General features: G+C 47.9%; 2 protein-coding genes and 2 non-coding genes across 6 annotated transcripts in view; 1 reads left to right on the forward strand and 3 right to left on the reverse strand.

The window, feature by feature from the left end:
- SF3B3 (splicing factor 3b subunit 3) overlaps positions 1-22,889 on the reverse strand; it is a 56,507-nt gene extending 33,618 nt beyond the window's left edge. Inside the window, exons 1-11 of one of the 3 annotated variants that reach the window (XM_063141526.1) lie at positions 22,832-22,889; positions 20,472-20,575; positions 18,685-19,011; positions 16,408-16,580; positions 12,763-12,904; positions 11,264-11,376; positions 9,229-9,366; positions 8,966-9,069; positions 4,709-4,874; positions 3,630-3,725; positions 2,973-3,045 (exon numbers count right to left, since the gene is read on the reverse strand). In XM_063141526.1, coding sequence (XP_062997596.1) covers positions 2,973-3,045; positions 3,630-3,725; positions 4,709-4,874; positions 8,966-9,069; positions 9,229-9,366; positions 11,264-11,376; positions 12,763-12,904; positions 16,408-16,580; positions 18,685-19,011; positions 20,472-20,541 — 1,402 coding nt within the window. In that variant the 5' untranslated portion in view covers positions 20,542-20,575; positions 22,832-22,889. Of the gene's footprint in view, positions 1-2,972; positions 3,046-3,629; positions 3,726-4,708; positions 4,875-8,965; positions 9,070-9,228; positions 9,367-11,263; positions 11,377-12,762; positions 12,905-16,407; positions 16,581-18,684; positions 19,012-20,471; positions 20,576-20,887; positions 20,971-22,584; positions 22,657-22,831 lie in introns of those variants that run through there. The other 2 variants (XM_063141524.1, XM_063141525.1) reach the window with 2 other exon arrangements.
- Positions 17,407-17,489, reverse strand: LOC134409018 (small nucleolar RNA SNORD111). Its single transcript, XR_010026150.1, has one exon. It is a non-coding gene; the product is annotated as a small nucleolar RNA SNORD111 (small nucleolar RNA).
- On the reverse strand, positions 21,861-21,943 carry LOC134409019 (small nucleolar RNA SNORD111). Its single transcript, XR_010026151.1, has one exon. It is a non-coding gene; the product is annotated as a small nucleolar RNA SNORD111 (small nucleolar RNA).
- An 817-nt stretch (positions 22,890-23,706) lies between the features above and the next one.
- COG4 (component of oligomeric golgi complex 4) overlaps positions 23,707-27,293 on the forward strand; it is a 34,230-nt gene continuing 30,643 nt past the window's right edge. Inside the window, exons 1-3 of the mRNA XM_063140931.1 lie at positions 23,707-23,840; positions 26,414-26,496; positions 26,630-26,744. Coding sequence (XP_062997001.1) covers positions 23,769-23,840; positions 26,414-26,496; positions 26,630-26,744 — 270 coding nt within the window. The 5' untranslated portion in view covers positions 23,707-23,768. The remainder of the gene's footprint in view (positions 23,841-26,413; positions 26,497-26,629; positions 26,745-27,293) is intronic.

The following is a 27,293-nucleotide window of genomic DNA, read 5'->3' on the forward strand; positions in this document are numbered from 1 at the left end:
CTGAAGGAAACATAGCTGGCGCTGGCCTGGTCTCCCTTGGCAAGGAGTTCCAGGGAGCAGCCACCGAGAAGGTCCTGCCTCCCTTGTGTTCCCGCCAAACATGTCTCTGAGAGTGATGGGGAGAGAGAGAGAGACCTCCTCTTGCAGACACCGTCAAAGGCAGGCAGCCTCGTTAGCAGAGAGAGTGCAGCCTTCCAAGTCGCAAAGGGCTTCCCAGGTCACCACCAGCACTTCCAGTTGTGCCCAGGAATGGAGCCAGTGGAGCTTGTGCAATGAGGGAGTCGGGTGCTCCTGTCAGTAATCTGGCTGCAGCATTCCGGGCCCTGCAAACGCTTTTCAAAGGCATCCCCACGTACAGAAGCCCCGATGGGATGTAATTAATAAGGCATGACTATGGCCAGATCTAGCATCTCCCCGAACAGGTGCAGTTGGTAACTAGCTGAATCTAGGAGTTCACCCAAACTGCAAACCAGTCTTCAAGGGGAGTGCACCCCCACTCCCCAGTGCAGGACAGGCTCAGTCCCCACTCGCTGATCGTTGTTTCGACTAACAAGGAGCGCCTCAGTCTCCTTGAGATTAAGCTTCAATTCACTCACCCTCATCCAGTTCATTACCGAGACCAGACACCAATCTAGAATTGGAACAGCTTCCTCAAATTTAGATGGAAAGGAGAGAGTTCAGTATCATCAGCACACTGGTGGCACCAACTCCAGACAATCTCCCCAGTGCTTGCCTGTATGTTAAATAGCACCAGGGGTGGGTGGGGGGTGGGGATATTGAGGCTGACATGCAGTGCAGGGTCAGAGCTCCTCACAGGTGCAGGCACTCTTCCTGTCACTCATCAACATCTCAGCAGGCAAGGATGGAGAGGTTTAAACCTCCCTTCCCAGGCTGCTAAGATGGGATCGGGGAGTGAGGAGGTTGCACCTCTCCCATCCCCCAGCGGTCTCTCCTCCCAGATTGCTATTAGCTGAAGGGAAACAGTGGTCTTGGCAGCACCAGGATTGCGGAGGAGGCTCTGCTCCAGTGACCCGGATTGGGATCATTTTCACGACACTTCAAATAGCAGCTGATCAACTGAGATGCCAGGAAAAGTGGTTAGGGTCTCTGGGACGTGGCTGGCCACTACGAGTACCAAGGGGCTGAACGCGACTGGTAGGCTGCCCCAACCAGACCCAACACACCCCAGCCATACGCCAAGGGCCACAGTGACGAACAGGAGTAGCATCAACTTCTGAAACGGCCTCTCCAAATAGTGCCTCCAAATTCACCCCAGCCAGGAGGATATCACAGTCAATGATATTAAGAGCTGCTGAAAAGTTCAGCACATCCAGCAGAGCCACAATCCCTCTGTCCAGTTCCCAGCGTAGATCATAACCAGGCCTGAAGCCAGATTGAAATGTTCTAGATCAGGTATAGGCAGCCTGGTGCGCTCCAGATCTTTTGGACTACCACACAGCCATCAGTCTCATCCAGCATAGCCAAAGGCTGAAGATCATGAGAGCTGAAGTCCAAAGCCTCCCTGGTCTAGAGCAGCTTTCTCATACAGAAACGCCTGGAGCTGAGATGCCACCATATGCTTTGCTCAAGGATGGAAATTGTCCAACATGGTGGGGTTCAGGGACAATGTTTGTTGGTTTATTTTAAAAAAGAAAGGTCGCAACACCATCTCTTGATGAAATCACACCTTGTTGTAAAGAGGCCGTCACCACTACCTTTACACACTCAGGTAGCATCCCCCACCCCTCATCCCCAGCTGCGCTAAGAAAGCAGGAAGTACAGAAGTCAAGAATACAAGTGTTAGGTTTCACCTCTCCAAATATCCTGTCCACATCTACACATAGTACTAGAAGCCCCAACTATACTGCCCATGGAGCTCATGGGAGAAAAATAGTGCACTACCATTATGAGCCACGGGAGCCACTGCTAGGCTTAAACCACTGCAATGACACCACCCCACCAAAATGAAGGCTCAGGAACGTTGGCCAGCTTCATTGCCCTGGCACAGATTGCAGGATCTGGGTGCTGGGAAGACACCACAAACATAGCAGTGCACAAAAACCCCAAGGCAGCCTGAGAGAGACAATTCCAGTAAGATGGCATGAGGGAATTGGTCAACTGTGAGCAACAATACAATAAAAGCAGTGGAGGAGGCCCCACAATGAGCTGTAAGGGCAATGCTAGTGAGGGAGGAAGCAGCAGCCAGGCACCTCTCCATTGTGCCTGGGTCCAGCACCAGCTGAGAGCCCCCTCCCTCCTGCTGCCAACTGTCTCTGCAGAGGCCACCAGTGAGGGAGGAAGCAGCAGCCAGGCACCTCTCCATCGTGCCTGGGTCCAGGTCCAGCTGAGAGCCCCCTCCCTCCTGCTGCCAACTGTCACTGCTGAACTTTGCAAATAAGAATGTAATGCCTGAATTTGCTTTTCTTTCCCCCCTCCTCCTCCTTCCCAATCCCTTTTCCTTTTGTGTTATTTTTTTAGATTGTGAGCCTGTGGGCAGGGACTGTCAAGAAATATTTTTGTAAGCCACCGTGAGAGCCTTTTTTGGCTGAATGGCAGGATAAAAATCCTTAAATAAATAAATAAATAAACGCAGCCAGGAGTTAAGCATGTGTAATTTTCACACACTATGTGGGCCTCTTCTAACATATTTCCACTTTTGAAAAACAATGCCCTGAGAAAGTACCAATACGCACTCAAAGAGATCGGGTACCAAGCAGTTTGAACCATATAGGATGGCTTCCGTGGGTAGGATCCAGCGGGCACCTACCACTCCGGCACAACCTGTCCCTTCCAGCAACCTGCGTTTCTAGACATCTGGGGGCTTGCCCTCGGAAGCACTACATTGCCGCGGCAGGTCCCTGTTGGATCCTTCCCCATGTGCCCAGCAAAATTCTGGACCCGAATACTGTGTTTATAGAGCATATGAACCCAACCTTTATCAACGGCAAATGTAACCAGAGAAAGCCTCCTACCTTCAACATGTCTCCTCACTGTCCACACAGCATTGGGGTTACCAGGCAACTCTGATACAGCCATTTCAGATACCTAGCAAAATATAAGATTTTAGTTTATACTCAGGTTTAGATGTTTTCTCTTCCAAATGAAGTAATCGAGTGATTAATACTGCACAGAAGAGAAGCAATCTTCCACTCCACTGAGTATAGGAAGGTGTCTTATTCCAAATTCAACTTCAGAGATGCTCGCAGGGGCCAAAGGCAAAGGGGCTAAAGCTTCCAGTGCGGTGCAGCTCCAAGCTCTGACTGCCAGGAACTCAGCCTCACAGCAGGCATTTCAGCTTGTAGAATGGGGGGAAACACGCAACATCTGGGAAACTGAACATGCTACCGTCGAGGGGCGGGGCAGGGCGGGCAGGCGGCAACCACCTGGGGATGCGTGGAAGTGTGTGTGTGAAATTCATCTGGGGAATCTCACTGTGTCAGATCAGGGCACTGGGCAGGCCAGATTTTGCCCCCGGGACTGAGGCTCAGCACCCCCATCTTACACCGTTAGACTGCTTGGCTTTTTATTACTTGCTATTACTTTTAACTCAGGGAAGTACATGCAACCCTCCCCAAATCCTAAGCTTGTGAAATCGGCTAGGCACTTCCTATCAGCGCTCCCCTTCTTACCTCAAGTCCATGTCTGAGGACCCTCAGAGACGACCGAGGTCCCCTTCCACAAGCTGCATATAACTGGGGTGTATCTTCATTAGCCAGATCAGCTATCTGCAGAAAGGCAAAGGTGCAGGAGTGAGAACTCAAGGGAGAAAAGGCATCGCTTTGAGGTTACCATAGCATAGCTAGAAAATGTTATTGCAGTTGGCAGGATTGAGAGGTACAGCTGAGCTAGACTGTAGGATGAGCAGGATCAGAAGTACCGGGCAAAAAGTATGAAGACAATCCGAGAGCACCATCAATAGACCTACAGTTCAGGCAACACGTCCAGCAGGTAAATCGCTCCAATAGCGCCACTGCCATAATAGACCAAGACATTTCCTGATGTTTTGCTCAGTCATCTGTATTAATGCAGACTTGTTTTTCCACCACACATTTTAATATGTAGGAAAGATTGGGGGCTAATCAAGAGGTAAAGCTTCCCACATTAACCACTTTGTACATTGGCTATCTGTATTAATGATCCATGGCAAGTGACACTAAGTGGACTACAGAGCATCACAGCCAGAATGGTCTTTTATGGAACAGATCAAAATGGTCCTACAGCTGCAATGCCTTTTGAAGGTGATTCAGACACAAGAAACTGTAATCACGTCTCCGGCGTCACCGTTGCATGTGTGTTGCGTGATGAGGCAGCTGGGGTGCGTGGGGGGGTTGAACCTCGATTGTAAGGTGTGACATCACATATGATGGGATGGGCTCCAGTGCGACAGCTCCATCAGCGGCAGGGAAGCCGCGGCAGGCCCTATTCCCCCCTCCCCACCACAGTCCCCCACTCCCCACATGCTTTGTTCCCCACCGAGATTCCACCGCCACAGTCACTTCCAGCAGCGTAAAGCCTTCGGGTGGTTCTTTTGGGCTTGGGGAGAATGGGACAAGGACCCCTCCTCACCCCACCCCCACTGTAAACACATGCTATATCTGGCATTGTTCTCAAGGCCCAGCTGACTACGCACCGCTCGACATCAGGAAGAGAGCAGCAGCTTATCACAAGCCAAGGAAGAACAGAACGTGAGCTGGAAAATGGAGCTTACCTGACAGCACAGGATAGGAGACAGGCTGTCCAGCTCATCCACCAGAACCAGGTTCTTAAGAGGCCTTGGCTGGAAAAAGAAAGTGTCCCCTTCCTCCAAGGGCATGGCAGAGGAGAACTCTGGCTCTTCATCGTCATCTCCCAAGTGAGCTATTTGGTAGAGGTAGCTGCAAATAGAAGAGGGGAGCTCTCAGAGGGGGAGCGACACGAGGGGAGTCGACAGTCTTCTCCAGAGGGCTTTGCTGGTTCAATGACGTGCAAAAGCTGTAGGAGTGCTTACAGGAGCAAAACACTCTGAGGAAGACCAAGAGAGTGGCCGGCGGGGTGAGGGAAGGTGCGTGTGTGTGTGAGGCTGGAAGCCCTTATTCCCCTGCTGGTAACCACGGCAAACACTATGAGTAGCTATATGCCTCCCCCCCACACCAAAGACTGGGGTTCAATGCTGTGGGGTGGATAATGTCCTCAAAGGTCCAAGACGAAAGACAGGAGAGGGAATACTGTTACATCAATCTGATACACCTCAGTTTCAGAAAATGAAATAATTTGCTACATAATTTGTGGAGTGAACAGGAAGGAAATGGTGATTCATTTCCGTATGAATCGCCATTTCAGACTTGGAGGTGGGTGGACGGGGGAAACCCACGTTGTTTCCCTCCCACCTATCCTGCAAAACAAATATTATTTATTGATTGCATTTCCATACCATCCAATAGCCAAAGCACTCTTAGCAGTTCACAAAAATCAAAACCATAAAATGCAGCATAAAATATAATATGGAAACTTAAAACCACAATATAAAAGCACAACCAGAATAAAACAGAGCAGCAATGCAGAGGTTTAAAATAAAGATTTGAAACAGCAGAGTTAAAAGACTAGGATGGTATTTCAGTTTCTGAAGAAAAAGTTTAATCAGGACTGCTAAAACACAAACAAAAGTATTATTAGTTGATTATGGTTCTAACAGGTTATCCATTCTGAAACAGATCCTTTTGAAAACACCACTGTTACAGGGGACGTGCATGCAAAATCTACAACGCCGTATTTTTTCGATTGTAAGACGCACACTAATTTCAGTACCAACAACAGAAAAAAAATCCCTAAGACACATCTGCGATTCTAAGACGCACCCCATTTTTAGAGATGTTTATATGGGGAAAAAGTGCGTCTCAGAATAGAAGAAATAGGGTAGTTACTCAGCTTAAAAACCAACAGCAACGGGTAGTTTTCAGCTGTCATGGTAGCTGTTCCAGCTCAGTGAACTGGCAGCAGCACCCTTGGCAACTCAGCCTACCCTTGTACTAGAGAAGGAAACAGCCACTAAGGCTAAAGCTGAGAATGAGCTGAGATTAGCGAGGGAGGCTAAAAGCAATAAAAAGGCTTTCTTCAGATACGTGAGTAGTAAAAGACAGAGGAAAGAAATGGTGGTTCAGCTGCTTAGTGAGGATGGCAAATTGATAACAGATGACCAAGAAAAGGCTGAAGTGCTCAATTCCTACTTTGCCTCAGTCTTCTCCCTAAAGCAGGTCTATGACCCCCCTGGAAAAAGGATTGCAGTTTGAGATTGCTAAACAAATGGTCAAAGAACACCTAATTTCTTTGAATGAGTTCAAATCTCCAGGGCCCGATGAACTGCATCCTAGAGTAATGAAGGAGCTAGCGGAAGAACTCTCAGAACCCTTGTCTATTATCTTCGCAAAATCATTTAAGACGGGTGAGGTGCAGTATGACTGGAGGAGGGTTAACGTTGTCCCTATCTTCAAAAGGGCAAAAAGGAGGAACCTGGGAACTACAGACCAGTCAGTCTGACATCCATCCCTGGAAAAATGCTGGAGCAGATTATAAAGAAGTCAATCTGTAAACACCTTGAAAACAATGCAGTGATTACTATAAGCCAACACGGATTTGTCAGGAACAAATCCTGCCAGACTAATTTGATCTCATTTTTTGATCAGGTAACCTGTGGCACTGTGGGAATGCTGTGGATGTAATATATCATGAATTCAGCAAAGCTTTTGACAAAGTGCCCCATGACATTCTGATTAACAAACTAGCTAAAAGTGGGCTATATGGAACAACTTTTAGGTGGAATCAGTTGGCTACAGCATCGGACTCAAAGAGTGCTTATCAACGGTACCTTTTCAAACTGGGGGGAGGTAATGAGTGGGGTGCCTCAGGGCTCAGTCCTGGGCCCAGTGCTCTTCAAAAATTTTATTAATGATTCGGATGAGGAGGTGCAGGGAACGCTTATCAAATTTGCAGATGACACAAAATTGGGTGGGATAGCTAATACCCTGGAAGACAGAAACAAACTTCAAAGTGATCTTGATAGGCTGGAGTGCTGGGCTGAAAACAACAGAATGAAATTTAATAGGGATAAATGCCAAGTTCTACAGCTAGGAAATAGAAACCAAATGAACAGTTACAAGATGGGGGATACTTGGCTCAACGATACTAAAAACGAGAAGGATCTTGGAATTGTTGAATATTCCAAGCTGAATATGAGCCGACAGTGTGATGTGGCTGCAAAAAAAGCTAATGCTATTTTGGGCTGCATTAATAAAAGTATAGCTTCCAAATCGTGTGAGGTACTGGTTCTTCTCTATTCAGCCCTGGTTAGGCCTCATCTTGAGTATTGCATCCAGTTCTGGGCACCACACTTCAAGAAGGATGCAGACAAGCTGGACAACCAGGATGATCAGGGGTCTGGAAACAAAGCCCTATGAGGAGATATTGAAAGAACTGAGCATGTTTAGCCTAGAGAAGAGGAGATGGAGGGGAGACAGGAGAGCACTCTTCAAATACTTGAAAGGTTGTCACACAGAGGAGGGCCAGGATCTCTTCTCGATCCTCCCAGAGTGCAGGACACAGAATAACGGGCTCAAGTTACAGGAAGCCAGATTCCAGCTGGACGTCAGGAAAAACTTCCTGACTATTAGAGCAGTACGACAATGGAATCAGTTACCTAGGGAGGTTGTGGGCTCTCCCACACTAGAGGCATTGTCAGGGATGCTTTAGGGTGGATCCCTGCTTTGAGCAGGGGGTTGGACTCGATGGCCTTATAGGCCCCTTCCAACTCTACTATTCTATGATTCTATGAATGTGCCGGCTGTAGCAGGTTGGCTGCACCACCATTCCCCTCCACTCTATCTTCACCCATATTTTTTTCCCTCCCTCTGCTTTCTACACCTAGAACTCACATGCCTTCTCCCACCTGCCCAACATTTATTGACCTGGTTTGGACAATCACATTCAGCTAAACAAGCTTCAGATGCAGTGCATGCCAGGCTTGCTGTGTTGCCCAAACCTGGAGGGTGTGGCTTGTTGGAGGAGGAAACAACTGTCAAATCACCCATGGGCTGTTGTTGGGACTTAAACAAGCCACAGTAGCTTGTTTAGCCACCAATGGTAATGTGAACAGGCCCATTATTTCCTTGTTGAATATATTTATGCCCTGCCTTTTAGGCATCTTACAGTCACTGTGCTAAAACCCCAAACTGAACATATATAATAAAACAACCTGAGATATGATCACCCTCTGCTCCTGCCTACCGGCCCCCACTACTCTAGCTTTTAGGAAGTTTGAACAAGCATCTTTTAAATTTAGCCTTTTAAATTATGTAGCTGAATATTGTTTTTAATGTTCTTGACATCATCTGCCCCATGGGAAGGAAGGCAGAATGAGGGACAGGGTCTGCTCCAGTTGGGCTGTCCCCACCCCGCACCTGGGTGATGGGTAAAGAGGGCCATGTTGAAAGTCCAACTGTTTTCCTCACCCCCACCCCCACTTTTCCCTTGTGTATCAAGTCTCTTTCAGACTGGAAGCTTGTGAGCAGGAACTGCCTTGTTCATGGGTTAATTGTAAGCCATTCCGGGATCCTTTTTTGACTGAGGTGTGGGATAAAATATTTTAAATAAATAAATACTGCAGTATATAAATGTTAATAAATAAATGGCACTGTCTAGACAGATGCCGGATTTGGTCCACATTTAACCCAAAGCACCCTGATTGCTAGAAGAAAACAAGGCACTGAGTTTTCTTGCCTGAAACCAGCAATATCCAGCTATGCCTGTGGTAAGGATGCAAGGATACAAGACACACAGACACACCCCAACTTGAACAATCACCAAATTTGGGAAGAGGAAGGTCTAAATGGTAGCCAGACAGGTGTGTGTGTGTGAATGTTTGCAGAATACCAGCAGCATTACGATGCATGAACATTCAGCAGCACTTGAGAAGAAATTCGAAGGCTTTACTTACTGGTTTCCAAACTCAGAAGCCACAAACAGGAATCCTGTTTTCAGCACGCACATTGCAGCGGCTACAGGAACCGTGTCAAAGTACTTGAGTCGAATTTCTGTGACCTGAAACCACCACAAAAGAGTTCCTGCATGAGCCAGACTGGAAAATGCATTCATTCTCATTATTTCTCCTCTCTCTCTCTCTCTCTCTCTCTCTCTCTCTCTCACACACACACACACACACACACACACACACACACACACACACACACACATACATACCATGTCCTCATCAGTCTCCAAGGTGATTTTGAAGATATCTCCCTGCTCCGTCTGAGCCAGGAAAAAGAACATAGACTTGGTCTTGTGTGTAGCAGAGCAGACGAAGATCATGCCTCTTTCGGGGTCATCCAAGTCATTCTGTCACAGAGAACAGCAAGTCAGGGCTTCAACGGCAAGAACTGCTCTAAAGGGATCTTTGTCAGAAGTCTCCTGTGTTGACAGCATTCCACTGCCCTTATCTTTAGCACGTCTTGAAATGCTTCAAGAGTCCCAAATGCATGTGATCCAAACGCACGGCTCTTCCTGGAAGTGCCCAATCCACTACTGAAGACTCCAGTATTTCTGGAGAATGTACCCGTCTCATCTTTCAACCAAACCCTTCCCCTCTGACATTTTTCTGCCATCACTGGGGGATACTGTCAGACTTTCTCCCACCCCTGAAGTACTTTGCTCTCTCTTTCTTCTCTTCACACCTACAACCAGTCACCAAATCCTGCTGCGTCTTTTTTTGGCCATCTCCAAAGGATGCGGGCTTTCCCCTCCTGCTACACATCCCCTTCGCAACAGATTCAGAACACCTCCAGCAAACCCGTCTTTGTCCCATTGTAGATCATTTCCCCTCTCTTTACCATAGCTCTGCCGTTCTCCCTGGTCACTTATTATCTGGTCCTTTCACTTGGCGCTTTCCGCTACCTGCCCCAACTATACGCCTGCTTCCAACCCCTCCCTTCACTGTGCACAAGTTCCTCTCCTGCCAGTGCGCCCCTCCGCTGCATTCTGGTGTGCTGCTCTCCTCTGCTGAGCTGCGCAGTTTCCTTCTCTTCTCCAAGGCCCTCGCCAGCCTTCCTCTTCAGCAAGGCCTTGCTGGAACAGCTCTGGACTCATCACCCCTCCTTCTCCCTCTGCATCTAACTCTGCCTTCCCCTGCACCCCTCCTCACTACTAATTGCCAATTCTCAGAATGATTAAAATATTTCTACTCTGCCATCTTGTGCCAGAGCAGTTCATAATCAAGTAGCAGATATATTCAAAATGCAAGCAACCAACAAGAATTAAGGCCTGCAGTAGAAAAACATGAATCCTGAAAGCACCTCAGAGGGCCACAAATGGTCTAGGAAGCAAAACCATTTTAATTCAAGTGCCAGAAAGCTAGCAGCGATGAAGCAGACCCTACTTCCTCAGAGAGGGAGCAGCAAAGCTTTTGGTGTCACCATAATGTCACGAGGATCATCGCTGCCTCAGGTAGATGCCTAAAAGCATCTTCAGTCTTAACAAGAGAGTGTGACTATTGCAAGGAGAATTTCCTGAGCATCCTTCACTAGCCTACTCCAACCTGGTGCCCTCCAGATAAGAATATTAAAACAGCGAGATCAAGCCAAGGCTCCATCTAGACCGGAAACCCACAAGCGGGACACAAGTGCCAGAGCGCCCATCCATGCATGTTCCCCAGCAGCTGGTGTACATAGGAACTCCCCGCCCACTGGAGGTCAGGCAGGGAGTGCTGGGTTTTGTAGTCTAACGCATCCGGAGGTCACCAAGAAGGGGAAGGCTGCGATACACCAAATCCACTCTTCACTGCTGGCTCTCTGAACGAGAAAAAAGCTCCAGAGGCGAGGTCAGCACAGGTCTATTTTACTAACTGGTTTGCGTTTGTTTCTTGCCTTTCCTCCTATGAGCACGAGGCGGCCTACATGGCTTCCACTGCTCCCATTATATCCTCACCACAATTCTGCATGATAGGTTAGGCTAAGCCAGAAATAGTTCGTGGCCCAAAGCCGCCCAGCAAGCTTCATGGCTAAGTGGGGGGTCTGAACCTGGGTCACTCTGACTCTCTGTTTAATGGCACAGACCAAACACTTCCATCTCTTACTTTGGCTATTCTGCATTTGTCTGTATGCTCACATATCACAGATATAGATATAGACATATGGAACAATGCATCCCTCTCAACAGAAAATCTGCACAAACATTTTGTACAGCTGCCTAGATAACGTTATTAGGAGATTATTTTAGAATTTTACACAAGATTTCTTACCCTTCTCCTGGGAATGGGACATCGAATATCTGGTTGGTCACCAAAGTTTTTGTAGGTGATGTAATTTTCAGAACAAATCAGCACTCCACTGGGACCATCAGAGCCTCCAGGCACTACAGAACGACATGAACATTGCATAAGAAACTGAACGGAAGCAGCGGAAGCGACAGTTGATCTCAGCCTCAGGAAACTGGATTTGGAAATAAGCCTGAACAAGAAACTACGCAGTTTAACAGTGTCAACATTCAAGTACAACGAGGCTTCACCCTTCTCCAAACTGGTGCTCTCCAGATGTGGACTGTAGCTCCTGGGGAATGATGGGAGCTGTAGTCCAGCAGTAAGCTTATATACACCAGTTGCTAGGGAACATGGGTGGGAGAGTGTTGTTATACCATGTTCTGCTTTCCCTACTACTTAACAGTGTGTGTCGGTATTCAAATAGGGTGAAGGGGAAGGAGGGACTTGCAAATGGCATCTGAAGTGGCTGTCAACATTACTTAATTGCTGGGAAGGCCAACTGTACTTGTGGGCTACCCCAAGGCCATTCCTGCCCCTTCCAGCGCTCACTGGCCCCTCAAGGCTGGTTGCCACAATTCTTCACAAGACTGCACTTGTGCCTGTGTGTGTGTGAGTGTGCTGTAATAAGACAACACCATGACTGGGGACTGGGCTCCCACCAAACATAAGAGGCACCTAAGAAAATCACAGGGAAAATAGGAGGGTGAGAAGTACTGCAAGTGTTGGATGGATTGTTGCCATGGATGAGATGCAGTTCGCAGGCTTGGCTGCTGAGGAGAAGAGGAGAGACTTTTCACTGAGGTTTCCAAAGTAGAACCCAGAGAGGAAATATTGGTTGCTCTTTTATGCTGCACGACATGGCCTTAATCAAGTAGTGAAGATATTAATTATTATTATATTTATTTGTATCCCGCCTTTTGCCCAATACTGGGCCTCAAGGTGGCCTTACAAAATTTAAAACATATATATTTTAAACCTAGGGAAAGAAATGTACAATATATATTTTTAAAGAATTACAATATTAAAACATTAAACATTTAAAATACACAACAATTTTACAAGTCCTTAACATAGATAGAGGACCAGATTATTCTCCAAAGGCCTGCTGGAACAAACAAGTTTTAGCCTGCTTCCCAAAGCCCATCAAAGAGGGAGCCAGTCTAGCTTTCCCAGGAAGAGAGTTCCAAAGCACTGGAGCAGCCACCGAGAAGGCCCTCTCCCATGTTCCCACCAAGCGTGCCTGTGAAGATGGTGGGACTGAAAGAAGGGCTTCTCCAGAAGATCTCAAAGCACAGGCAGGCTCATAAGGGAGAATACGGTCTTTCAGATAACCTGGACCCGAGCCATATGAACTCACTGCGTATCAGTGAGTTCATATGAGTAGTCTAAGCCAGCAAACAGCATGACATTTTCTCCAGTGGTTCACTTTCTGATTCCAGAGTAGAAGGCCCTTTTCTTTAAAAGGCTGGAAATGGTGGTACCTGTTATAAGGAAGTTGCCATGTTCTTCCAAGGGTTCACTGTATTTTCTGACGACATGGTTCAAACCCAGATCTAACTCATAAAACGTCAACGTCTGCTGGGTGTTGGCTGCTGCTTCTCCTGTGGGGTCATTGTCAGCTTCCTGGGGGGAAAATACCGTAACTATATATACCACCAAGAAACTACCGTCATACATTGCCAAGTAAGAGAAGAGTCATTTTTGTATTTCTAATGCAAACTGCCATAGGAATTTCTACTGCAAGGCAGTACAGATTTTTATAAAATAAAGTAAATAATGTCATAGACTGAAGGAATTTATCTGCAGTGTAAGACACACAGTGGAGGTCTTGGATGGCGCAACTTCCATGAAAGCCATTGTGAGAGTCCAACAATTCAGACAGTGTTTGTCTAATTTATCATTTCCTTGATCATCTGGCGCAAGGAGCAACCAGCCACAAGGGCTAGTGCACTTGCTTTTGCCCCCAGTCCCACGGCTGCCAATTTAAGCAACTACAGGGATGTGGGTTCTCCTGAAAATTCTGGATTGGATTTCCCCCCAGAATTCCCCCCTCAAAGCAAATTGGATTAATTTGCACAGGGTCGTTTATATAGGAAAATTTTCAGTTTGCATTGTAAAAAATTCTGATGCCCCAGAGCAGAGGTGGGCAACTCGTGTGCCTCCAGATTTTTGGCCAGTTCCCATGATCCCTCACCATAGGCTATGCTGGTTAGAGCTGATGGGTGCCATAGGCCAAAGCATCTGGAGGGCCACAAGTTGCCCACTCCTGCCCTAGAGATATTTAATTAACGAGTTTATTTTACCTGTATTTGGCAAATAAAGTTAAAAAAGGTACCCATGTTATTTTTTGTCCCAAAACACCACAAGTGCTTGACATGAAATATTTGAGAAGGGAAATCAAAGGACATTTTAAAATGTTATATTACATTGATCTTTTTATTGGAGTACTTATAAAAATGCACAGATGTTGGGCAGTATTCGCCCCCTGCTGCTCTGCTTATGCCATGGATGTAGCACTGGCTGAAGCGCTCTCCCATGCAAAGCCAACAGTGGACGCTGGCACCCTACTGCTGGTAGATGAGCAGTCACTTACACCAGCACCACCTCAATGGTGTAAGCGGAGTGGCAGCATTGATCCTGCCGAACGACGCACAGTACCCTTACATCGTCAAGATTCAAAGATACTGAAAACTGTTGACACAAATACATTTTAGCAACCCAAAGAACTACGCATGATATGCTGACATCAACTCTCTTCCACTAAGGTTGGAATACTGCATATGTGATTTTTTTAACTAATGAATTTATGGAATGGAATTTTTTCCACAGAAAAATAATGCCTGGAAAGTTTTCTGCCCCAACATCACTGGGCAGCTGCCATAACCATTATTATTTTATTTAAATTTATCCCACCTCCCATACAATGTTGTGCAAGGTAGTCATCAAGAAATAAGGTATCTTAAAAGATTAAACAAATCTATAAAATATAGAACACTATGAGCTCTTTCGCTCTCTGTCAGGGCACATCCAAAAGAGCTTTGCTGTTCTCCAAGCGGGAGCTTGAACGCCTGCAAGGCTTGGTGCACTACCACCCGCCCCACCCCAAAAGGAATGTGCGCCCACACATGTTCACATGCAGCAGCAAGGACAGCTTACAGCAGGGGTGGGCAACAGCTGCAGTTCCGTGCATAAGATTTGTAAAAATATTTATTAAAAAATGACTGTGCTAGCAGAGCAAAGGGCTATACGGGTCAAATTTATCTTCAAAACAAGCTAAATTTGGCCCGTTTAGCACTCTATAACATTATCATGTCATCACTGGGGCCAAAACAGTCCCCGGGCCAATCCTGGTTTACAAGGTGGGAGTATGGACAAGAGACTACGCCCTTTCTTTATTTGCCATATTGGGCTATAATTGGTTGGCACCTATTGCCACCAAAAACAGGTGGGGATGAGAGGCCCTGCTTTTTAGAGGTATTGCCATAAAACCACAGACACAAATCCCAACACCCTCCCCACTTCCCCTTTCACGCTGCAACGTGAGGCAGCTTGATGCCTTGCTATTAGTTATTACAGATGCCTGCCGATTTCAAGTCACCTTAACGATGTACATGTTAAGAGCTCCTGGGGCAAGACAACCCTCTCTACTCCACAGACGTTTATTCACTTAACAGAAGGAAAGTGGGCCTAGCATGGAGAGGGATATGAAGGCAGAGAAACGTCTTGCCCCCAAAGCAGTGCAGAAGACAGCTGTGCATTCCCTCCCATTAGGAAGAGCTGTGCCTAACCTGCTCTTAAGAACAAGCTACTGCTGCAAATTCAGGCTGTATCTTCAATTAGGACAAATACGAGTCTTAACACTGCAAAGCCAAAAAGAAAAAGAACCTGGAGAACTATTTTTGTTGCACTAAGAAGATAATAAGCCCTGCTGATTTAAATGGAGAACATTTGTGGCATTGGTCACAAAGTATGAATGTAACACATACTGTTGAAAAGAATCCATTGTATTTCATAATTATCTGTGTATGCTGACTGTGAATCCATTGTATTTCATAATTATCTGTGTATGCTGACTGTGATTAGTAACAGACATGATTAGCTCTGTGTATATGTTGTGAGATAACTGCAAGCAATGGAAATAAGGGAAAACATTATAGGAAACGGAGCAAGGCTGCCACAAGTGGGCTGGCCAAGTGCTGGGAACAGGGAGCTGCTTAGCTGGGATTCATTTCATTTTTGATATTTCTATATCACTCCATAGGTGAAGCTCTCTGGGAGGCTCAAAAAATTAAACACCATTAAACTACATTATATAAAGTGTAAAATTATTCACGAAGGGATCCCTTCACCTAGATGTTACTGGTGTTAACGGCAGACCTGACTACATTGGGAAAAATGTGAATGGTGATATGACCAGGTCTGAAACGAAGGATGGAGTCACTGGCATTGTGGGGGCTATAAAAAGCAAGGGTTTGACCTGGTGGCCCAGAGAGAGCCCGGGAGAACGGCAAACATACCAAACATGATCTCCTAAGCTCTGCAAACCATGCTTGCCAGATAGGTCACTGTAAGATTGTAATACTGATTTGTAGGCTGAGAGGAATAGAACTTTAATTTTAGTAAAGAATATGCTAGCCAAGATTTTCATTATGCTTCTAATCATCCTAACAGCATAGTATGTAGTAATGTGCATTGCTTGTTTCATCATTACAAAGGCTGGTTATTCTCCAATACTGTTTGAACAATAAATATATATATATATACTGTAGTACCACTTTGTTATTTGGCTTGAGAAAAGTTTCAAGGACCACAACCCATATATTAATTCTTGAAGCTTAAAACATCTGGTAAAGATTTGTAAATCTATCACTAAGTGGAATCGGTCATTAAAAGCCTTGCATTCTCTCTTGATCTGGTGAATCTCAGATATACCCATTCAAGTTTGGGAAACAAGCCAGTTGGATGGACCAGGAAGAAGTTACTCATCTCAGCATCATGGACAATTAAAATGTGTACAGTTAACATAGATCAACCAAGATGAAACAGACTTATCCCAAATGACAGCTGCATCTTTAAATAGGGACAGGTGGCTAGAGTAACACCACTGGAGGCCGGCTTCTCAGTACCTCATAATCCATTTCCAGACAAGCAAACATGGGATTTTCAAACCCAACGTCTACTCCGACTACATGGTAGACTAAAGTGTTGGCCTTGTGGGCTTCTAATGGGGAAGAAATTGTGAGCCGAGCGGCAGCATCTCTGTTCAGGATGTACACCAGCTTCTGCTTCTCAATGGCACCTGCACACGGAGAGAGAGAACACATGATGGAACTCAAACACAGAGGTAGTAACTACACTCGAGTGCCAAACCTGCCGCTGCACAAGAAGAAAAAGTGTGCATAGATATAACATGGCTTAGTGTTATGAGAACAAAGTCGCTGTGTGCCTTGAAACTCTCCCCACTCCTTCAACACAAGTACAGACGTCGGAAGCGTCTGCCTCTGTTTAAGTGCACAACAGTTTAGTGTGCCATCCAGACCCTAACTTGGTTAATCTTAATTATGGTTTCGATCCAGCCTCTTAAACTATGGTTTGAAAGTGGATCATTTGAACAAGCCATAGTTACGTTTGTCCTGGTTTGGGCATCACAACAAGCCGCAGTTAATCTACAACTGAACCAAAATCTTCCAATCTCCTCAGAGTGGGGAGAACATGAGACGAAGGCATGCAGTGGCTCATTCCCATTATGGTAAACCATGCTAGAAAGAACGACAGCGATGTGTGCAGTTGTCATAGTGCAGTACAATGGAGGCTGCACACACAGCTCCAGAGCCACAGCAGCAGGACTTGCTTGGAGACAAGCAAGCAGCTACTTACAAGACTGTATTTCGGAGACAGATTTTAACAGAGCAGCAGGTTTAGTTAACCAAGATTCATACTGACGAGGTGTGGATGCCACGAAGAGCAGTGGTCCCACCATGGGTTAAATAGCTCACACTGGGCTGTCATGCTGCGCAAACAGCGCCACTGACACACTCTTCCTGCCCTCCCCAGCTAACTGCATTGTAACAGAGAAGTATCATATTTTGACAAGTGACTTCAAAAGGAAAAACAAACATCTATGAGAACCTGGTCAGAAATGGATCCAAGCATCTCCATGGTTTATCTCAGAGAAGAGACATGAATTCCAAATCATCATTTCAGGTCAAAGAAAACTAACTGCACCAAATGTTTGGAGCTCAACTGCCTTTCTTCTAGTTAAGCACTGTAAACATCCCCACATCCCACCGTTATCTTAGAATCAGTAGAATGGAAGTGAACAAGGAAGCTCCACTCCAGTCCTAAAAAGATGAGAAATCTCTATTATAAGGGTTCAGCAGCCCTAAGCCTGCCCCAGGGCCAGCGGAGGAGGGTGGGATGCCAATGCTTTGCTTCTCCAGCCCAAGGAAGAAAAATATTTTGAAAAAAGAAAAGAAAAAAATATCAGGGGCAGTACAGGACAGCGATGTGTGCAGTTGTCATAGTGCAGTACAACGAAGGCTGCATACACAGCTCCAGAGTCACAGCAGCGGGGACTTGCTTGGAGACAAGCAAGCATTCCTATTTTCAATAGCACTTGGTGGCTCAAAGTGGCCACACACGTGTCAGTCAGGACATGTGTGAACAGGAATCTCAGTGCTCTTCCTAATTAAGCTTACGCATACAGCTCCAGCACTAGCAAATGCTCCACCAGGGTGACAGGGAAGAATTTTGAGTTATAGTCAGTTCCTTCAAAGGTCTCCATAACCTGGAATCGTCCTAGTGGCTGGTAGCAAGTCCATCTGATGGAATGGAGTGCAATGGCTAAGAACCTCCTCTCGTACAAGCACTGAGTCATTACTGACTCTTGGAGGGACGCCAGCTTTCGCTGGTGTTTTCTTGGCAGGCCTTATAGCCGGGTGGTTTGCCGTTGCCTTCCCTGGCCGTTATTACCTTTCCCCCAGCTAACTGGGTACTCATTTTACCAACCTCGGGAGGATGGAAGGCTGAGTCGACCTGAGCCGGCTGCGTGAAACCAGCTTCCGCTGGGATTGAATGCAGGCCATGGGGAGAGTTTCAGCTGCAGAAATTGCTGCTTTACCACTCTGCGCCACTGGAAAATCCTGGGTTCAAAAGTCCCCTCAACCACAAACTCACTATGTAGCCTTTGGGAAGCCTCTGTTGCTCAGCTGCCACTAGCAACATGGTTCTAACAGCACTCAGAACTTCACTAAAATGGCTTCCAATTGAACCCCTCTAGAAAAACGCAACCGATGGCCACCAGGGATAGAAACAACCACCAATGCTTCTAACACAATTTCCACCATTCAGTTCTTCGACAATGCTGCACAACTCTCGTTCTCACCGCCCCCATCCCAACTTACTGATCATAACAGCTCGTCCCTTAGGATCCACAGCCAAGTATTGTCCAGGAACTATTCTGCGACAGCCACTCTTGCCAAAGGTTTCCTGGTGAATCTTCTCAAACACATTTTTAGATGGTTGATATTCCAGGATAACAATGCGGCCTGAATCACTGCCCACTACAATGTAGTCTTTGGTTCCACCAGTTAACCTGAAGGCCATGAGGGAGCGAATGATTCCAAAAACTTCTACAGTTAGCAAGGTATGAACCTTTCCAGTGTTTGGGTCAGGACGAAGCAACTCCAAGATTTTTCCTCGGGAAACAACAATTTCTTGCTGTTTGGTACCTAAAAAAAGGAATGAGATCAGCAGTTAAAGACAACGAAGACTGCCAAAGCAAAGCCACATCTTAGAACAGCTTTGTTTTGGCCATGATGGCTGGGAATGAAGACAGCTGTAGTTTAACGTGTCTGGAGGGTACCAGGTTAGGGAAGCCTGCCTTAGAACAGCAACGCGCGCACACACAAACACACACACAAACACACCCATTACCATACCGTCTATCACTGCCTGGAAGTGCCTTACAAGCTGTTTTTCACAAACTGGAGCAGTTGTGACCGCGTTTTACACAACAGAGAACTTGAGAGCAGTTGTTCTCAAATTGCGTGATGGGCCTGCTAGGCTAGATGGACCATAGGTCTGACTCAGTACTCATGAGCATGCTAAGCCATGGTTAGGCCAGTAACCCTTTTGCAGCAAATGGTTATGAGCATGTTATACCATGGTTATGTAGCCACCATTGTTAGGAATGGTTCACATAACAAGCTAAGCCATAACATTGAATGCTTAAACATCATGGCTTAAATGCTTAAACATCATGGCTTAGTGTGTCATCTGAACAGGGTTGCTGTGGGCCAGAAATCAGAATGCCAAACTGTGAGGTCAACGGGGCAACCACCTGCTTTTTCAAAAGTGCTTTGCTCTGGCATCCTTAAGCACAACGTCTACCTTCACTCATGCAGCCACACCATCAGTGCAGGCTGCATGAGTGAACAACAATTGCCACATTTACTCTGCCAAATCATACCACAGAAGCTGTTCAGCAGGTTGGGGAGAGCACAATGGTAATGAGAGTATGGTGCACAGACAGTTAACACTCCCATCCATGCACACCAGTCCTCCCAATGAGTGTGAGTGTGTGTGTACGTACAGGGGGAGGCGGAGAATGCTGAGAAGAGGTTGAGGGGAGAAGGCTGTGAGCATATGTGTCAAGCAGAGGAATGATACCAACCCAAGCCTCACATATCACCAGGTCCCAACCCACCACATGTGACCCTCGTGAACAAAAAGGTTGCCCAAACCAGCCTTAAGCTGAGGATGTGAATGAAGTAAGCTCTTATTCCTGATGAGCCTTGGGCATTTTTTGGCTAGGAAAAATATGACAAAGCTAAATTCTCATATTAAGAACGCGGGAAGCTGCCTTGTACTGAATCAGACCTATGGTCCATGTAGCCTAGTACTGTCAACACTGACTGGCAGCAATGGCTCTCCAGGGCTTCAGGCAGGACCATTTCCTAACCCTGCCTGGAGATGTTGAGGATTGAACCTGGGGCTTTCTGCATGCAAAGCAGGAGCTTGATCACTGAGCACCAGCCCCTTCTTTTAAGAGAACAACGCCTCTAGACCTCTTCCCATTCTAAACAAAAATGCAGGCAAACAGCTTTAGGGCAACTGAACACTGAAACTAATACTCCAATGACTTCTTCTAACTATGCATTAACCTCGTACATAGGCTTACAGAATTTACCTGAAAAATTGCCATGGATGGCATAGCTGATGCCAGTGGCCCGCTGCAGAGTTAGGTTATAAAGGAACATGGTGCAGATCAAGTGGCACGTCACCTCAGTTCACCTATAAGAAATAAATAAATAAATAATAATAATAATAATAAATAGAATCCAGCCGTTAAAGACACATTTGTGGTACTAGGTCTACCCCATGCACTTAAGACATGTGGGCTCGGAAAATTAAACGTTTGGCTTATTGCCAAGGGATGCCTCGTACAAATGCTTCCAGGACTGAAACACTGTAAAGTGATTTTTTCCTTCTTAAATTTTCACACAGCAAAATTGTCTTGTTCATGTACTACAACTGGAAAGGATCACATCCTGAAAATATTCGTTTTCTGGGTATTTTAAAGTATGTATCAATTTGCAGACTCACTTGCAGACAGGGAACTTCCATTGTTATGAACCAATGGCTACATCACGAAGAAGCAGAGGTTCTTAGCAGCAAAGAACACACTTCATTAGGTGCATGACAAAGTGTTGTCCTATGATGTCAGGTATAGATGGAGAAAGAGAAAATAAGCAGTGATGTGAGAGAAAAGAACTGGGAGGGAGAAACACTGTGACAACTTATGATAAAGCTGACACATACATAAAGCAATGTGTGGTCATTGTGGTAATTTTACATCCATACTTTTAAAGTTTAATCTAAACTGTAAGAATCTGCATTATTTACGTTTCAATTCCCTCCAACATTACTGCTTACACTTTTTCTCTACATCCACGTGTATGTACCTTTCAGCTTAGGACAACACTTCAAGCATCTGATAAAGTGGACTCTAGTACATGAAAACTTAAGCCATACTAAGTGTAACACTTCCCAGAGGGTCGGCCTGTAGGTTTACAGAAGCAAAAGCAACGAAGAGGCTGAGTTCGGTGGATGGGCTAATTCTGTTCCTATTCCACCACCCACCCCCAGTTGATTAGCGTGCTGTCTGAACTCAGCCAGAGTCTTGTGGTGCCTTAAAGACAAACACATTTATTTCGGCATGAGCTTTTGTGGAGTCCACAAAAACGTATTTCAGAATAAAGTGCTTAAGTTTTAAAAGTACCACAAGACTCTGATGCCTTTGCCTCACACAACAACTGCTTCCTTGGATGGACAAAGTATCAACAGAAAAAGGCAGGGTAAAGATCTCTTGGCAGTTATTATTGCCATGGCACAGTTACCAAGATTCATACGCTGAGTTCGGACCACACGCTAATCAATGGGGGCGGGGAGGGAATAGGAACAGAATGGGAAACAACCGTTGGTCTAGCGTGTCCTCCGAACTCAGCCATGTTGTGACACAGAAGTATTGTACCCCGACAGTTAACTATAAAAGAAAACACACAAACATTTATTACAAGAACCTGATCAGAAATGGATCCAAGTATCTCCATGATTGATCTCAGAGAAGAGACATGAATTCCGAATCATCACGTCAGGTCAGAGAAAACCAGCGGCACCAAACGCACCGAACTCAAACGCTTTTCTTCCAACCGGCAGTTAAGAGGGCTTCGTTTTGTATCGCCGCCAGATAAACAAACCCCGGCGCGATTTGTCTCGCGCACCCTACGGGCGGGCCGGGGCGGGGCGTCGTCGTGCCTCGCACGGGGAGAGCGGCCCGCTTTCACTGCTGGGCACAGAGAGCGACTTGCTTACTTCCGAGTAGGCGTGCGGAGTCGCAAAACGCGCTTACCGAAAGCCAAGCCCGCGCCCAATGGGGCTCACGCGGCCTGCCCCAAGCTGACGCCCTCGCGATGCGCTGGCCTACACTTCCCATCATCCGCACCAATGAAGCTGCGGGTGATGGGAGCTGTAGTCCAGCACACCGGGGGCGGGGGCGCCAGCTGGGGCCAGGCTGGTGGGGTTGCGGCCAAGCACCGCTCTGCTCGAAACCCTTCCGCTGCTCTCCGCGCCGCCCCGGCCCGCGCTCAGGCCTCGCAAGCCGGCCCCGGCCTCCCTCCCTGCTGCAGCGCCGCCCTCGCGGCCGCTTACCAGCCACCCTGCCCGGATGCCTTTTCCGCCGCCTTCCCTCCCGGAACTGGGGCGGCCGCAGTCTCGGCGGGAGGGGATTCGACGCCCCTTACCGGGTGCGCGGCGCGGATGGCGGCGGATCTCTGCGCGACTTCACTGCCTGCTCCCCGCGCGCTCCGGCTCAGCCATTGCCCAGCGGCCTCCCGCGCTCCAGGGGTCCTTGCACGCACGCGGCGCCGAGTCCCGGGCCGCCCTCACCGCGCCTGAACCAGCCCGGAGGCCGGCTGCGCTTCAACCTGAGCGCTACTCCGGGCGGGCCGGGGGACCCTGCTCCTCCGCCTCGGCGGCTCCTCCGCTCACCTCAGCCGCGCAGGCACCACCAAGGGCGCCTATATTCAGACGCCGGACGTGACGTGTCCTCCGGCGGTGATAGACAGGGGGCGGGGTAGACTAACACGCGGATTCACCCTTGGCGCGAACTGGGAGATGCCCCCGCCAAGCCCCGACTCCCCCTTGGGGCTTTGTTGAAAGACGGCGCAGAAGCCGGGGGCGGGGCCCGGCTCGCAGGGACGCTGACGTCATCTCCCTCCCCCTCCGCAGTGCTGCTCGTTGCTAGGCGACGCCTTTCGGGGCGGTGTTCCAACCCGAGAGATGCCGGCTGAGTCCGGAGGAGACGCTCATTCGCGGCCCTCCCCCGTTGCCTTCCTGCCGCCCCGCGTGGATCGGCGTGTCGTGCGAACTCAGCCGCTCTCGACAGAGGGGCAGCCGGGGCGGGGCTGCCCCAGTTCGCGCGCTCCGCTTGGGGCCGGCCGTGAGGGACGCGGCAGCACTTGCTCCCAGGCATTTTGACAGCATTTAACAACGTTAAGTTCGTTTTTAGTGGACCTCAGAATTGTTGTTTTTAAATGGATACTGTTGTTTTTATACTGTTTTCTGTTTTTTAAATTTTTTGTATACTTTTAATGTTTACTATTTTTAATTGTTGTAAACCGCCCAGAGAGCTTCGGCTGTGGGGCGGTATATAAATGAAATAAAATAAATAAATAAATAAATTGCCCGGCGCCACGAGCTCCGCCAGGCCACGGCCCGGCCGTGTGGTCAGTCAGAAGCCGGCGCCACGAGGAGCCCGGAAGCTCCGCTCCGTTCGAGCGCGCCTCTTCCTTCTTCGGCTCTCTAGGGGCGGCGCGTGGCCAAGATGGCGGCGGCGGCGGCGGCGGCAGCTTCCGGGCTGAGGGGCGCGCAGGGCGGCGGCGGCGCTGCTGCTTCCTCCTCCTCGGCGTCGTCGTCGTCCCTCTCCATGGAGCAGATCCGCGCGCTCACGGACCTGCAGGACCTCGAGGCCGCCTACAGCCGCCTGTGCGGGGAGGAGGTGCGCTGGTGCCCCGGCAAGGCCAGCCTCGGCCCCCGTGCGCCCCGCGATGGGCCGGACTGCCGCTCCCGCCCTCCGCAGCCGGGCTTCGGCTCCCCTCGCCCCAACTGGGGGTGATGGGAGCTGTAGTCCAGCCCGTCTGACTGGAGGGCGCCGGGCGGGGGGGGGGCGGAGCTCACGTGCCGGTGGAGCCGGCGAAGACTCTGGTGGGGGCGGAGACCCCCGCCCCGCTCCACGCCCACGAGCAGCCGCCGCGAAGCCCCCCTCGAAGCGGGGCGGCCTCTGGGTGACTGTTCTCAGCCCCAGCTAAGCTGGGCGGCAGCCAGAGGAGACGGGCATTGTCGCCCGAAGCACTTGGAGGGCACCTGAGCGAGGGGGGGGGGGAACGGCGGGGGGGGGGGAACGGCGCCGGCCCCAGCAGCAGCAGCCTCGCTTTAAACGGCTGCTCGTTGGGGGGTTTCTTTGGCCCCAGCTCCTTGGCAGTAACGGTTTGCATGCGCAAAACATTGAATGAGGTGATTCCGGGGGATACATAAGAACTGCTCACACCAGCACCAGGTTTCCTCATTGTGGGGGGAGACAAAAATCTCTCTTGTGTCTCCTCCACACGTGTTACACAACTCATGTGAATAGAACCTTGTGAGCAGTTCCCTGGAGAGTTAAGGAGGCTGTGGTGACGCCTGGGCTGAATTCTGTACACACGAGCCATGAGGTTGGATTAGTTCTGTGAAATGAGTTGGGGGACCTCTCTTGCTGTGTCAGCCATTTGCATGGCTTTCAAAGGAAGTTGGATAAATTCCTGGAGGAGGAGGAGGAGAAGGCTATCAATGGCTACTAGCCCTGATGGTTGTGTGCTATCTCCAGTATTCTAGGCAGTAAGCCTGTGTGTACCAGTTGCTGGGGAACATGGGTGGGAGGGTCCTGTTACACCATGTCCTGTGTTGGGCCCTGGCTGACAGCTGGTTGGCCACTGTGTGAACAGAGTGCTGGACTAGATGGGCCCTTGGGCTGGGTATGGATGACATGCTAATCAACGGTTGACTTCCATTTTGTGCCTATTACACACACACACACACACACACACCTTGATTAATGTGTCGTCCAAACCCAGCCTTGGTCTGATCCAGCATGGCTCTTCTTATGTTCTTAGCTGCTGGTGTGAAAAATGCAAGCTTCCCTGGAGAGTGTGGAAACATAACTCATTCTCAACTATGGAAAGCAAAGATGAGTACAGATCTGTAACAAATTCTGTTTCCTGTTTTGTAATCGTAATCTCTCTAGGAGGTTAAGCAAATGGTGAGGGATGATGGGAGTTTTAGGCCAAAACATCTGGAGGGCCACAAGTTGCCCAGCCCTGATCTAGAGCAGGAGGTAAAAAAACTGCCCCCAGCCTTGTCTTGAAATGGCCAATGCTGCTTTCCATTTCCTACCTGTATCTAAAGTAATACTGAGCAAGAATGTTTTGTGCTTTTGCACACAGACACGCTGGTTTTTATTTTCTACAGTAGTTAAGCGAGGGGTGCTGAATAAACCAGTGCCTCAAAGATGTCTTTTTTATTGTATGGCAACAACTGTCAGCATCAAATAAATAATCCCCATCCTGGCAACCTCCAGGTGGTTGTACTACTGCTCTTATCACCCCTGGCCAGCTTCCATAGAATACTGGATTGGGAGGTCTGAGCTAGTTTCATATGGACCACACAGCATAGGCTGCGGTTAGAGCAGCCATGCAAGGGATGAGCAACCAATATTGAGCATGAGAGCAGAGATCATGAGTGCTGAGATGTAAGAGCATCACATGGCCTTGCGGCATCTGACTGGAATCCCACAAGCAAGTTGTGATGGTGATGCCTGCCTCCTGTTTTTCTGGTAGCAAAGGCCACAAGGTTGGTTGGAAGGAAGGACACCTGCTTTCATTGAGAAGGGGCTGATCTATAAGCAGCTGCAGAAAGGATGTTCTCTGGTTCCGTTAGCAAGTATAGAGCCTTTTGCTTTTGGACATTGTAGTGAATAACTGGCAAGGAGTCCAACTGCATGAAGGGGAGGCATCCCAAACAGGCGGCCCCGTCTTGGTTTTTATTAAGAACTAAGTGGTTACATTTCTTGTATACAAGCTATGATTGGTTGTTAAGTACAGCATGTTAAATGCATGATTACCTCGTGCACAGGGGGTGCACAAGAGGTGTTGGTTAGTGTGTGTTCAGCATGAATATACCATATAAGGGTTAAGGAAATACGTGATCACAGCATAGTGTCTTCAATACTGTATTGTATTCTGTGGCTCTTGAGTCAGTGCGTCAGCACATTCCAAGGCATTGGCCAGCAAGTACCAAGATGTTACTTAGCAAGGCTTTATCTTAAAAGTGTTATCCTGTGTTCTAGCACATCTCAGCATGGTATGCCAATACTGAAAGTGTGCCAAAGAGAGGGATAACAATTTCCCCTACAGGACATCACTTGTCTGCTATCCAGTTGAATTCCAAAGGTGTAGTCATTGCTGGTCTTGAAAAGGCAAGGCACCATGAGAGAATTGATTAAGCCTCCAACACCATGTTGTTTGTTTTTGTTTTCAGAAAGTAGTGGAAGAAGAACTGGAGATGCTTCTGGAACAACAGGGAACTACTGAGAGCAAGATGGCTGCCCTTCATCGCATGGGGTTAGTAGCCCATTGTGCATGGTAATAGTACTGTGTGTCCAGCACTCCAAAGTTGCTGGGAATAGACGGAATGGGAAGAAGGCCGAAAGGCTTGGGCTTCCCCTTGATGATGCTTTCCCCCCTGTATCTCCAGGCCTAACCTGCAGCTGATTGAAGGAGATGCTAAGCAGTTAGCTGGGATGATCACTTTTACCTGCAATTTGGCTGAGAATGTCAGCAGCAAAGTCCGACAGCTTGATCTTGCCAAGGCAAGTAGAGTAAACGGGAGCTCTGGGTGCACATTGCTGAGGTGTAGGATTGTTTGGGCTGTGATTTAGTGGATCCGTGTGCATGCGACCCTCCGTGTGGAAGGGGTTTTATCTCCCTCCTCCCATCATTTGTTCTTCGAGCCGTATAGAGGCATCCTTCCCCACACTCTCTCGTATGACTTTAGGAGCAGGCCCTGGGGTTTCATGGGCCCCACAAATGTATTGCACTTGTCTTTCAACATACTACCAGGGGAGATGTGGATCATCTCTGTGCAGGTTCATTTTGCCCACGCTCTGACACCATTGTTTGGGGTGCTGCTTATTTAAAGCTGCACAGCTCGCTTGTCCTGACCCATTAATGGTAAGGAAGAACTTTCAATATTAAATTAATTTTGAATATTTAATTTTGCAACCTCCTTCTCTTAAACAGTAAGCATGGCTTTTGCAGAGGATTGAGTTGCACATCTCAGGCCTTAACGTCACTGAGTGCCATCTTACTGAGATCCCAATACAGCACTTATTTATTTTATTTAATTATTTACACTCCAC

The sequence above is a fragment of the Elgaria multicarinata genome, chromosome 14 (assembly GCF_023053635.1).
Source record: "Elgaria multicarinata webbii isolate HBS135686 ecotype San Diego chromosome 14, rElgMul1.1.pri, whole genome shotgun sequence".
Taxonomy (NCBI): domain Eukaryota; kingdom Metazoa; phylum Chordata; class Lepidosauria; order Squamata; family Anguidae; genus Elgaria; species Elgaria multicarinata.